A 13549-nucleotide genomic window follows, 5' to 3' on the forward strand; every position below is an offset into this window, starting at 1 on the left:
TGACGTTAACTGAAACATTTATCATAATAGCAATAAAATAAATAAGTGTTGTTTTTGGAATATACTTCGATGGAAGAATTTAAATAAAACACACTTATACTTTTTATGCATATATAGCTATTCTTCTGTAATATATAATATAAAATTAGTCTACTTGCCTTATTCCTTCAAAATATTGTCTAAAACTTTCTACGTATGCACATACGGATGTTTTAGTAAAAAAAATTAATTTATGTTAACATGACTACCTAAATATGACGTAACAACAAGAAGAAAAACTTAATATTATCATAAATAAAAACGGTATTTCGTTGATTTAAAGTTTAAATTTGGCCACGTTTTCTGGTTACAGCTTAAGACGTAAATATTAATTTGTACAAGAGACAAGTTTAACTGAAACGGTGGACAATAATATTGTGCAAGCAAAAATTACTGGTCAATTATAGCTATTGAAACGGTATTTAAAATTGACAAAAAATCAAAAAACTTTAACTTTAATATTTTGAACGCTACTTACGAAAAGCTAAGAAATATACTGTATAAATAAGATTTTGGTTTTGAGGGCCGCAGTTTGTCGACCCCTTCTATACAGTATGGAGCAATCTAAAGCAAAAGAACATAAAACATTATCTAAAATGTACTTAAGACATAAGATTTAAACAATCATACCAACCAACACAACAAGGTGATAGTTCATAATTACTGTAGTTCGAAGATTAGTTCACTTTAAAACTTAAGGGAATATAATAAAATACAGATATATCAAATTGATAAATAATGGTGCACCAAATCAAAATACTTATAACAAATTATTATTTATTGTCGATACAGAGTTAGGTTTTATTAATGTAAAGACGACGTTCCGCTGAAAACTTGTTATTCATAGCAATATTTTTTTAATTTAGAGTTAATTACGGTTTACATCTACATGCAGGAGTTTAAAATAATTATATGCTGTCTAACATTTTTAATGTACGATAAGTGTTATATATTATTAAAATGAAATAAAACTATAAATTAAAATACTAATTACACAAGACCGTTATGTATGATCTGCTAGCTTTATAAACAAAAACTAAATGGCACTACCAAAATTACTGAAAAAGATTACGAAAGAAGACCTCAAAACTAAGATAGCTTCTGGATTTAATTTTTATTACAAAAAAAGCTAGATATCTTTTAAAAAATAGCTAATTTTAGATTAAAATACAAAATTAGTATTAAAAAGTTACTACATTAACTAAATAAATCTATAGATCATTAACCAAAAACAAGAATAACCACATAAGATTTATAAAAGTAAATTATATTGTTTACAATGAATATAAAGTAAATAGTTACATTGGGAAATTTGATAACGAGAACTAAGAACTATACTGATAAAAAGAAGATGTATTTATAGTCAGAAATGTAGAGAAAACATCGGATATAAAAAGATAGCAAATCATTTAGTTACCTATCATAATTGTGGAGGTTTAAACTGTTTAATGGCATTGTTTCATTAATAAATTTATATTTTATAACACTAAGAGTTAACAAATAGGACAGCTTTAGAACTATTCATATTTGTTTATAAAAACTATCAAGCAGCCTTAGTCCGTATATTCGAACACGATTCGAAAGGAAATATAAATTTCACAAGTAAAAACAATAAATGCTTAAGAAAGTAAGTTTATAAATTAAAGCTAATTGGAAAAGCTAGCCAAGAATTTTGGATATCTGATATAGTTTATGTGTCGCTTTACATTAACTTTAAACAGTATTTTATTAGAGTTAATTATGTAAGAATAATGCTTTTGTTCGCAGAACTTAATATAGATATAACAGTTTGTAACCTTATTGACCTACTTCCATACTTATACTTTAGGACAGAAAAAACAATTTATCTACGAAAAAATGCAGTCAAACTAACCATTTAATAAGATTTGATAAGCTTAAGAAAACAGAAGCATAAAAGTTATGAAACTAAATAAAGATATAGCAAGAATGAGTAAGTTTACTAGAAGGAATAAACAAAAAACTGATCACTTAAAACAATAAATAACTTTTATACCTGTATCAAATAAAGTTTTACATGGCATTTATGAAAATCATGTACAGTTCAAAAACAAACAGCTTCTTCAACTTTAAGGCAGGCTTGGTAAAATTAAAAGTAGAGTAATTAGACTAATTATTCAAAGTCAATTTAGAAGTTTAGACAGTTTCATTTGCAGGATGAGGTACGTTATGAAGTTAAATTAATGGAAAAATACTGTTGCATCCGTAATCATCTGGTTTCGTAAAAATAAATACAAGCACAGATTTATAACGATCTAACTTATGTTCTTGAATATACTGTCAGATTCAAAAAAAAACTTGCTTAAAATCGTCCAATCGTTGGATAAAAGAAAACGGAATGGACGTTGTTTAGATCAGAGTTTATCTAAAGCGGACAATATCGCCCTTTATAGGGGGCAAAAAACAGTGAGAAATTGAAAACGTAAATGGGTAATTCAACAGTAAAGGGACTTTTTAACTCGTGCCAAGGGTTAAATTTAGAAATTAGTTTGGAAAACCCCAAATTAAGTTGCTTTAACTGAAATATAACTGCAGCAACTTCAATATAATTAAACAAACCAAAATGTTTAAGAACTAATCCTATAAGCTTAGAAACAGTAAGGAAATAAACTAAAAATAAAATAGTATCTCAAGAAGAAATTAAAATGATTAATTCAACTGAGAATTTACGAAAAATTAATTAATATCAAGAGTTTATACTAAAAGTTAAAATACTAATTCACTAATAATAAAACTACCAAAGTTTATTAAAATAAAAGAGTACTGATATAAAACTACTATATTATGGTAAATAACTTATTGATTAAGTCATTTATTTCAACAAGGATATCGCAGAAATTAAAAAATCAGAACTAAAGAACAGTTAACTAATTGTATTGAACTTTATATTGGTGATAAAAGAAATAAGAATATTCAAAATTGTTGAGAAAAGATCGGTGATAAAAACATAGCAGAAGAATTTAGTTAATTGTTCGTAATGTGGAGATAAATATAAAATTAGTTATACAGGTTTTATAAGTTCGATTTTGAATACAATAAAATTCCCAAAGAACTTGACATTGTTTAGTTTGAAGTACATTTTTGATGACAAGAGTTAAGTTGACCTGTATTTAAACTAGTATATTAAAAAAAGAAGTATAATAAAATTTGATAATAAAAATGTAAGGCAGAAGCCGAGGTATTTCTACAGTTGAGAGACAAAATTTACCTTTCATTTTACATAGACGAAATGTCTTCTTTATTTGAAAACATCAACAATGTTAAGGTTAACCGAATTATTTGGATTGCAATTACTACTTAAAAAAACAGTTTAATGTTTTAAATTTATAGTTAAATACATACATTGCTTGTGACATAAAACTAGAAACATTATTTGTCATAACGGTGTTTTATTTATATTGAAAGTATAGAGCTGGTAATCGCTTTATCAAATTCGCCATAATAAGTTTAGTTAGCGTAAAGTAATGTGACATGTAACGTTAAAAGCTAATAGATGTCCTAAATTTACACTTTTAACTAATAAAAGTAGTAGGTATCATAAAGATTTTAAATTGGACGTACATTAGATTTTCAATTGTTGCATACTTGAAAGAGACACTTTAATCTTTGAAATTTGTAGTTTAAAACATGTTGCTTGAGACATAAAGCTAATAACCATACAAACCAACACAACAAGATGATAATTAATAATAAAATACTAATAAATGACTGTAGTTTGAAGATGATTAGTTCATTTTAAATATATTAAGAATTTTTTTATATATCAGATTGATACCAGATCAAAATACTATAAAAAGAAAAAAATAATTAAAAAGAATTTAATTATTTGATAATCTCCTACATACAATATTGCATGGATACTACTTACATAAGTATATGATTGCAAAAGATGATAACGAAAGAAAAATTACTAAAAGTTTATTGCAGTCTGTATACACTTTTAAAATAAGTATACTTAATATTATAAAATCTTTGTATTTAGTTGATTGTTTACTAAACACTGCTGTAATAAAAACCAAAAGGTGAACTAATGGATCATTAACAAGAAATTGAGTTTTTAATTTGATAATTAAGACTAAACTGATGGTCTTCGTTTTAAGATAGAAATAATTACTATATAGTTGTGCCTACAAAATTGTATGATTGAGGTTGAATATTGTTTAAATTTATACGTAATAGTTTAATTAAATCACAGAATATCTAATATTTATTATGGATAAATAACTGTAGTAGTAAAGTTTTTTTTTTCAAATATATAAATTACTCTACTTTGTCTATTAAGTCTAAAACCTTTTAAAGAAAAATTAAGCTAAGTGTGATCTAATACTTATAATGTATTTGCTACTATAGTTAATAGAAAAATAGTAAGATTATATTCAAAGATACTATTGTATTATGACGTAATAATAATAAGTAACAATTAATTTAAAATCTTAACAAAATTATATGAAAAACTATGGACAAAACAGTGTTTTGATAGAGGCCAAACTTTTTCATAGAAATTAAGGCGTAAATACTTTTTTGTGGATATATATTTTAGGTATATAAAAAAAAGCTTAGTTTCTATCTGAGTGAAATAAATCTTTTACATACAATTATGTGGTACAAATGTGTTAAAATTATTACAAGTAATGACTTAAAGTTACAAGCACATTAAATTCAGCTATGACTGAGAAGTACTAGCACACTTACTCGTACATCCAAGTCATAACTAAAAGGGGTGCCGACCAGCATAGTAACCGGGCCTAAAGGACAAGAATTAAAAAAAAACTAAGGGCAGGCCGGAGAGATGACAGGTGCGAAGCACCGTGTCATCGACCGGCCGTAGCCCTTTGTTTTTTTTTAATTCTTGTCCGCTACCTTAAACTTACTAATCAAACTCATCAATACAAAACCACTCAGTCAATAATTAATAAACTATAACCGATATTACCGTCAGGCCTTTAACGGTTTTACATCAATAAGTTAGATCACATAAGCTCAAGGTTAGTAAAAGATAACAGATAAAGACCGTACAAATATAACGCATATTTGTTTGGCAGTTACGCTACTCACGGTCTATTTGACAGAGAAAAGAGGGCCTTCAAGAAAAAAGGCCGTAAAGAAAAAGAGAAAAAGAAAAGATGAAAAATTTTTCGCCGGCGGAGTCGGCGAAATGCCTTAAAAAATAAATTTAAATAATCTCCATCAAAAAATCTCATCACATTTTCGGTTTGGGGGAATCCCCATTTTTGAAAATATGGGTGGGGGGCCTGAAAAATTTAGTGCGTACCTTATTTTAGAAAACCTATTTTACTAATGCAAATAATGTGTTATTAAAAATTTAGTGCGTACTTTAAGCGGGTGCGTACCTTATTTTAGAAAACCTATTTAATTAATGCAAATAATGTGTTATTAAAAGTTTAGTGCGTACCTTATGCGGGTGCGTAGTACTTAAAGAAAATCTTTACTTATAACAGAGAGAGTGTTATTAAAAACTTAGCGCGTAATTCTTAGAATGCGTACCTTATAGATGCCGTTATTTTGTTAAAACTACATATTTAGGTTAGGGTTAAAACCCAAAAACAAATGAATATAGTTTCAGATACTACATCATCCTGGTCAAGTACCTAATGTTTTACATATACATGGAAAATAGTTCATCAACCTCATAGATAGGTGTACTTTTTAATGACAGAAAATAAAGCAAATATAAAAAGAAAGAAACTACAGACCTTTTAAATGTGTACATTGACAAATCTATATATATGATTGAACTGTTTTCTACGTATACTCAAACAATAGTCAGTTAACTTGCTTAAGTAAATTTATTTTACTTAGATAACCTTTTAAAAACAGTATAAAACTTAAATTAATCAAAAATAAAAAACCACTTAAGATTCATCTAAACAGTTAAAATTACTTTAATTCTAGTTGTAACTATATTTTTGTCAAATAAAACTTTAAAATTGTTTATATTCTTGTTTAACTCAAGTTTTATACTGTTCCTACTAAAGGATATCACTTTACTTGTTATGTAACTTATTAAGCTAAAGTTTATCCATGATAATTAAATTGGTCTCATTGTAAAGTAATTAATTAGCAATCTAATAAATACAAAGGTTACTACCATCACTACTTATTAACTAGTATACTTTAATTTACTTTATATATTCACTAATTGACTTAAACTTTGAATGCTTACTTAATTGCTTTGTTTAATCACTGATCTCAGACAACTTATTGTGTGTTTCTTAAAGTGTGCATACAAATTAAAGGTGTTTGAACTTATCATTTTAATACATTGTTACAAACCAAAACAGTTAAACCATACTACTTTGTGTCAATAACATATGTTTATTAGCCTGTAGTTCATTTCAAAGCTTGTCAAATACTTGCATCATTTGAAATCTTTATGGCTGTATATTTATACTATTACCAAAATTGAGTCTTTACATTTGTCATATACATAAAAACAATACAGCAAGTTGTTGATAAATGCTTATTAGTGCAAACATATGAACAAAAGAAATTGTTGATAGATAAAAGAACAGAAAGAAGTTAGTGATAGAAGAAGAGAAAAATTAAAAAAAAGGTGAGAATAAACCTCATACAAATATACACTAACAACTTTTAAATTTTGCTTGCTGTGAATTGCTTTGTAAATATATGAGTGTAAACTTAAAATTTTGGAACATTTTGTTTACTAGCAAACCTAATCCTGATATGGTTTAACTGTTTTCTTTTGTAAAAAAATGAATAAAAAATTAAAACTTTATAACAATTAAAACAGTTTTGAAACTAATAACAATTTGGTTTTATAACTACTCTTCCTACTTATCTTTTATGCACACTTTAAGTAACTCTTATTACAAATCATTAATTTACAGATATATAAACTACATTAATACAATCAGAACTAACCAACTTAATTTTTTGTTGTAAATAAACTTCTACACTTAGATTAGCTTGCTGTCTCTTTGGGCTTCATTCATGAATACAAAACTTCTTTATACAAGCATATAAAGCTTAGCACAAATGTTGCTACTTTTAAGTGATTTTATTTATTTTTGAGTCTTATTTAAGTTTTCTCTTAATTTAAGATAGCCTAGTATTGTTAGGAGAATGAAGCCCAACAAAGCAAATATATGTTTATAAACCAAGGATACAACTCTATGAATAGCTAATATGAATTTGTGCAAAACTTAATTAACATCTAAAGCTTAATGTTATTCAAGCATGAGCACTCAAAAAATTTAATAGTAACAAAAGGACTCAACAATAATTAAATAGAAAATCTAAAACTTTAAGACAAAATATCAAGATTTATTGTAAATATCCAAAAAACCTTAACTTTGTTACTAAATATTCAACTAGTATTACTGGTAACCCTAGCAATAAATACTAAGTTTTGCACAAATTTAAACAATCTAATTAACTATTAAACAAACTAACCTCAACAGCTGCTGTAGTAGGTACTCATCTTTTAATATGAATCCAAAAAAGTGTGATCCATTGCCTAATCTAAAGATGTAGGAGAAATCCAAAGTTACAACTTATAAAGACCTTTGAAAAAAGCTAGGAGTTTAAAAATTTTACAGAGGTTCAAAAGATTTTTCAAAAGAATTCTTTTAAATTTTTTTCTACTCAGTTCACTTTACAATGATGTTTCAAAGATTTCAAAGACTGAGATGCAAGTTTTTAAAGCCTCTTGATGGTTTTTTTAATGCATCATGTAAGTGCATTCAAGCTAATTGATCTTGTCTGAACATGTCATGCTTGTAGTATAAAACTTGTCATAATTTTTATGAATAAAGATGTATGCATCATGTGATGAACTAGAAGATAAAATAAAGATTTTTTCAAAAGTTTTGCATGAGAAAAATAATACAAATTATCAACATAAACTTTCAAGACTGTTGAATGCCAAACTAGGTCAAATGCTTTCTTAAACTTACTCACACAATGTAGAAATATAAGAGTTCTTTTGAATTTTTCTCTACTTATTTCACTTTACAATAATGTTTCAAAGATTTCAGAGGCTGATATGCAAGTTTTTAAAGCCTCTTGATGATTTTTTTTGCATTAAGTAAGTGCATTCAAGCCAATTGATCTTGTCTGAACATGCCATACTTGTAAGTATAAAAACTTATCACAACTTTTATGAATAAAGATATATGGTTCTGTGATAAACTAGAAGATTAATTAAAGAAATTTTTCAAAGGTATTGCATGAGAAAAAGAATATAAATTATCAACATAAATTTTCAAGACTGTTGAATGCCAAACTAGGTCAAATGCTTTCTTAAACTTACTCACACAATGTTAGAAGATAAAATGGGCAACAATCATCAAGTTTTAAATTCAAAAATACTCACAATCAAATAGAGTTTGCTTCAGTATTGTACAAAGCTCACATAAACAGTATAAAAAAGAAAAAAAAGTTTTAGAGTTACTTTACACCTACAGCATCTAAGGTGTTTTTACTACAAGTGCTTTTCTCAAAAGAATATTCATTGAAAAAAATATTTTGCAAAGTACTATTTTATTGTGATGTCACTTTAAAATGTAAGACTTTAGAGAATTCATAAAAACTACAAATTGAAACACTATCTTAGCATGGCAGGGTGGTTTTTAGCTTTTTCGAACATAAAATGCTTTTTATTTTACATAATGTTAAACCTTAAACTTTTTTTTTGGAAAAAATAAGCTGTTTTAATTTCATTCTTATTATTCATTCTTTTTAAAGTTTTTTGTAGTTTCTACCTTTTTTACTACATTGGCGATAACTGGTTTAACATACTGTTTAATATTTAAGCTACAGTAATTCATTGTGCTCATATAAACTACATTGACAACTTTATAAAAAAGTATAGACTGAGTTTTCAACTCTAAATTTTACTTTTTTTTTCTGTTTGTTTTAAAGATGTTTATTACTTAACAATTTGCATAAGATTAATTACATCTAGCTTAATGCCTTTATTTTCATCTGGTAATATCATTACGTTTAACTTTTGCAAACTCATTTTAGTTATAATTTAGTTTCAATCGTTTTGCCATATTTGCCAAAACTACTGAGTTTTCGTAGTCACTGATATAACAACTTTTTGAAGCAGGTAGAAAATAAAAAGCCACATTGTTCATAGTGAGTGAATGCTAAATAAAGACACAATTATCAAAATATTCATGAATGATTGTGCCATCATTATGTTAAGATATTTCTGAAACTATTCAAGTTCAGTTTTAAGCCACAAATATTATCAGTTTAAATTTTTCTTATTTCATTTATTTGGTTTATTTAATTAAATAAGTGCTGACATAATACTGCTGTAAAAACTTCTTATGTTGCTAGACTAATTATGTCTTAGAACTTAGTCTGTTTTTGGAAAGTTATGAACATTAACTACTTGTGAGCTGTAAAAGTCTAAAATTTTTCATTTATATTAACTTAAATAAATCTTTCAAGTCATTGAAACTTTCAAACCATACAAATATTTATACAAATACTTTAAAGTACAAACAGACAAATTAATTTATGTAAACAGAAAAAAAAAATTATCAAGATACCCAACACAAATAAAAGCTTAATATTGACAAATTGTTAAACTTCTAACAGAAAATATATTAAAACCAACTTAATGTCATCACCAAAGAACCTTATATGAACTGAGCAAGCCTATATGGTATTATGAGAAGGATGATCTGAAGAAAACATCTAGTTTTGAAGATGGAATTCCCTCTGGAACTGAGTTGGTATAGGAGTGGGGACCCAAGATCATACAAGAAGTTTTGTAAGTTATTTTTTTAAATCTATTTTTGTTACTCATTATCACAAGTTAGAACATCTGTCAGTTGGTACAGTGTTTGTTGTTTTTTTGCGTTTAAATATTTACTTTAAAAAATTTTGTTTATTTTTTATATACAGTTATGTTACAATTAGCAGGTTTGATCTGGCAACATTTTAACAATTAGAATTTAAATATTATCATTAAGAGAATCTGAAAACTCCACACTCAAAAATCTATTTTACAATTAAAAAGTATTATGAGAAAAATAAATGATTCAAGCTTCACAAAACAATTACTTGAGACATAAAAATGCCGCTTTTATTTGGATTCTTTTTTTAGTATGATATTTAATTTCACTCTCTGGTATATTCTAATATACAAAATCTTTTAGCATACATTTATGTTTTTTTGCAACAATCATCCAAAAGTTTTCAGACCCATATTAAGACCTTTACACCATCAGGCTACTTTAAAAAAAAGAGAGAAAGTACTTATATTTTTTTACCAAAATAAGTGTATTAAAAAATGCAAGTGACAAGTAAAAAGAAAAACTGTTTTCAATGATATAGATGTATACATTTTTTATTGCAAATTCAGCAGATGATCTTTTTTCACCATCTCTACAAATTAAGTCTTAATATAAGTTCAGTATTGTACAATAGTCACATAGCTTATAAATAGGCCTAATTGATATTTATACCGCAATAATTTTTTCTATTGCTGTTTAAAAATGATAATTTTCTTCAAACTTCTTTGTTGAAGAGTAATTTTAAGACAACAGATTTTTGCTTAGGGACCATATTTGACTAGCAAAAGCTGCAGTTCAGACTCTAAACCAGGGGTTAGCAACCTTTTACAAGTAATGTTCTAGATTGTCCAGAGAAAGCCTTTTGCAAACAACCATTTAGGAAAAGTATTTAGCTAGTCTCTGTAAATTTTAAGTCCTTCACAAAGGTTTGTAGTCTTTTAGAGGCTCATAATCTTTTAAACATGAAATCTAGATAAGTAACAATGTATTTTTTACTAGTTAGTGTGATTGATTACCAATAAGTTTGTTTGTTTCAGATGTATTTTTTCACCGAAATACAGATAATATTTATACACTTCTTTTTTTATTAGATTGAATACCAGATCCATACTTTTGTCAAAGTTACTTCAAATGCAGATTTTAAAATCTATTGAAAATCATTATGTAATTTTTTTCAAAACTTCTACTTTATCTGTTCAGTAAATATGGTATTGTTCAAATAATTATTAATTTCAAAAATTCTAGAGACATTTTTTATTGATCAACTTGATTTTATAAAAATTAAAATAATGTTTTTCAAGTACAATGCAGATTTTTACATCTATATGTGCAGTAATTTTAGAAATAATATAGTTCTTTATTAAGTTAATATTTTTTATGCCATAGTTACTGAATGAGTTAACTGTAAATAAAAAAATGTTAGAATATAAGTGTTCAATAGTATATAAATTTTTATAAACTTATGTGCAATAAATTTACCAAAAGTAAGATTCTAATTTTAAACTACACTTAATCAGTACCCTTAAAAAAGTGAATATTTTTTTCTGGGTGCACGACTATTTATATTCAGACAGTTCAAATACTTAATAAAAAATTGAATCAGCTAAAAATAAAAAAATCATGTATATTTATCTAAAATAAAAAATTAATATGTAAATCATAATATTATCTACGGGCGGTTATTTTAATTTGCAAAAAATTAGATATTTTTTGAAATATGGCTTTATTAAAGTAAAAAATATTGTTATTTTTTGTATTTTTGACATATCTTTAAAAATATTACAGATTTTCAAAGAAGATAAAAGTGGTTTGTAGATATTTATAAGATCTACATACGCATTTTTTTTTAATACTTATAATACTTTTTGAGATATAGTCTTTTAAATATTTTTTAAGAATTTGAGTTGTCCGAATTTGAATTGTCATGTAACCTTTAAAAAAATATTTGCTTCTCTGAAGCAAAAAAGTAAAAAATGTAATCATATTTATTTGTTTTTTTAATTTAATGGACTTAAATGTTTGCTTATTTACTTTTGTTTTTATTTACTTTAACATTTTGTTAAAATTAAGTGTCTAATTGTGGTTTTTGCACAACTTTCTAAAATATGTTTTTATGCTAATATTTTGTTAAAACAGCAACCAAAACTGATTTAGTTTTAAGTAAGATTTAATCATGTGGATCTAAATTTTTTTTTATTTGCATTTTAAGGGCATAGGGGATATCTGACATTTTTTTTACTAAAAATAACATTGGATCTTATATGAAAGCTTGAAGTGAAAACTTTAAGCAAACTTTTAAAGAATTAAAAAATCTTATTTAACTTTTGAAATATTGTAGTTTTTATAAAAATCTTCCAATACAAATGTATGGAGCGCAATTTTTTTGCACTTTTTGAGCTAGAGACCTCAAACTTTCACGAAACGTTCATTTTATACTTTAAAAGACTTTGAATGTTGGATTTTTAAAAATATTAAAAATAAAAATTTTAGATTAAAGAAAAAAAAGGTGTTTTTTTAACAAAAAATTATTTTTTAGAGTTAAAAAAACTCCTTTATTCAATCTTTTTAAAGTTTTTTAATACACTTTCTGTGAAAAATTGAAGAAGATTGCTTAAAAAATGAAGGAGAAGATATATTTTTAGTGAAATGGTCTTTTTAGTTTGACCTATTGAGGTCACTGACTTTGATCGCTTATATCTCAAAAATTACTTTGAATCTTTTCAAGCGGTTAAAAATGTCTGATAGCTCAGATAAAACTCAATAAAATAAGATCAACTTGTAAACATCAAGGTGGACCCCCTATGCCCTTAAATATCAATTTAAATACAGAAATATGTGTTTACAACAATTGCACTCAACAGGAAAATCGAAGATGCAGGCGGGGTGATAGCTTCATCGCCCAGGCAAGTGGCAATGAAGTGCGACAAGATAGTCACCATGCTACCCAACTCCACCCACGTAAAAGAAGTTTATTGTGGAGATGAGGGAATATTGAGAGAGGTGAAGGAAAACTCCCTCCTCATTGATAGCTCCACCATAGACCCTGCCGTTTCAAAACTTGTTGCCGTTGAAAGCGAAAAGAAACAGGTTTGTTAACTTGTATACTTTTGAAAGCTGACATGGTGTTTAGTTGTTTTGCATTAGTGGTATGAAAGATTTGTTTTTACAGTACAGTGCTTATTCACTTATCTGGACAGTTTCGGTCAGAAGAAAATTCAAAAAATTTTCAATATTAAATATTAACATTTATGTATGATACAAGTATTTAAGCTTTCATGCTGTAAGAAAATTTTAGATGTTTCTCTACAACTCTACAATGTTGTTCATTATTATGACGTAATAGTAATACCAAAGTTTAGATACTTTTCATGTTCAAAACTAGTTTAGTTATTTAAAACCTTTGTATGTAAAGTAAGTCAGTTGAGAAAATTTTAAAACAATTTTATTAGAAACAGAACTTATAGTTTTTTATTTAAACTTTTTAAGTTTTTTTAAGGGTAATTAAAATCTGAGTTTTTTAGAAAATGAATGTATAACTTTTTAAATAAAATAACTAGATTGATGTATATTTTTGTAGTAAATTGAAAACATAATTTGTTTGTAAATAATTTTTGTACCCGTAACAATAGTTTTTTTCAAAAGTTATTGTTTAGTTTAAAATCATATTACAAACTTTTTTACACAAATTTCATGTACAA

The 13549-nt window shown here is 26.1% G+C and overlaps 1 protein-coding gene across 1 annotated transcript in view; it reads left to right on the forward strand.

The window, feature by feature from the left end:
• The window catches only part of LOC145836827 (uncharacterized), a 31901-nt gene that overhangs the window by 8671 nt on the left and 9681 nt on the right, over positions 1–13549 (forward strand). Inside the window, exons 4-5 of the mRNA XM_082944599.1 lie at positions 9689–9784; positions 12713–12938. Coding sequence (XP_082800725.1) covers positions 9689–9784; positions 12713–12938 — 322 coding nt within the window. The remainder of the gene's footprint in view (positions 1–9688; positions 9785–12712; positions 12939–13549) is intronic.

This window comes from Thalia democratica, chromosome 5 (assembly GCF_965202585.1).
Source record: "Thalia democratica chromosome 5, ktThaDemo2.hap1.1, whole genome shotgun sequence".
NCBI classification, from domain to species: Eukaryota; Metazoa; Chordata; class Thaliacea; order Salpida; family Salpidae; genus Thalia; species Thalia democratica.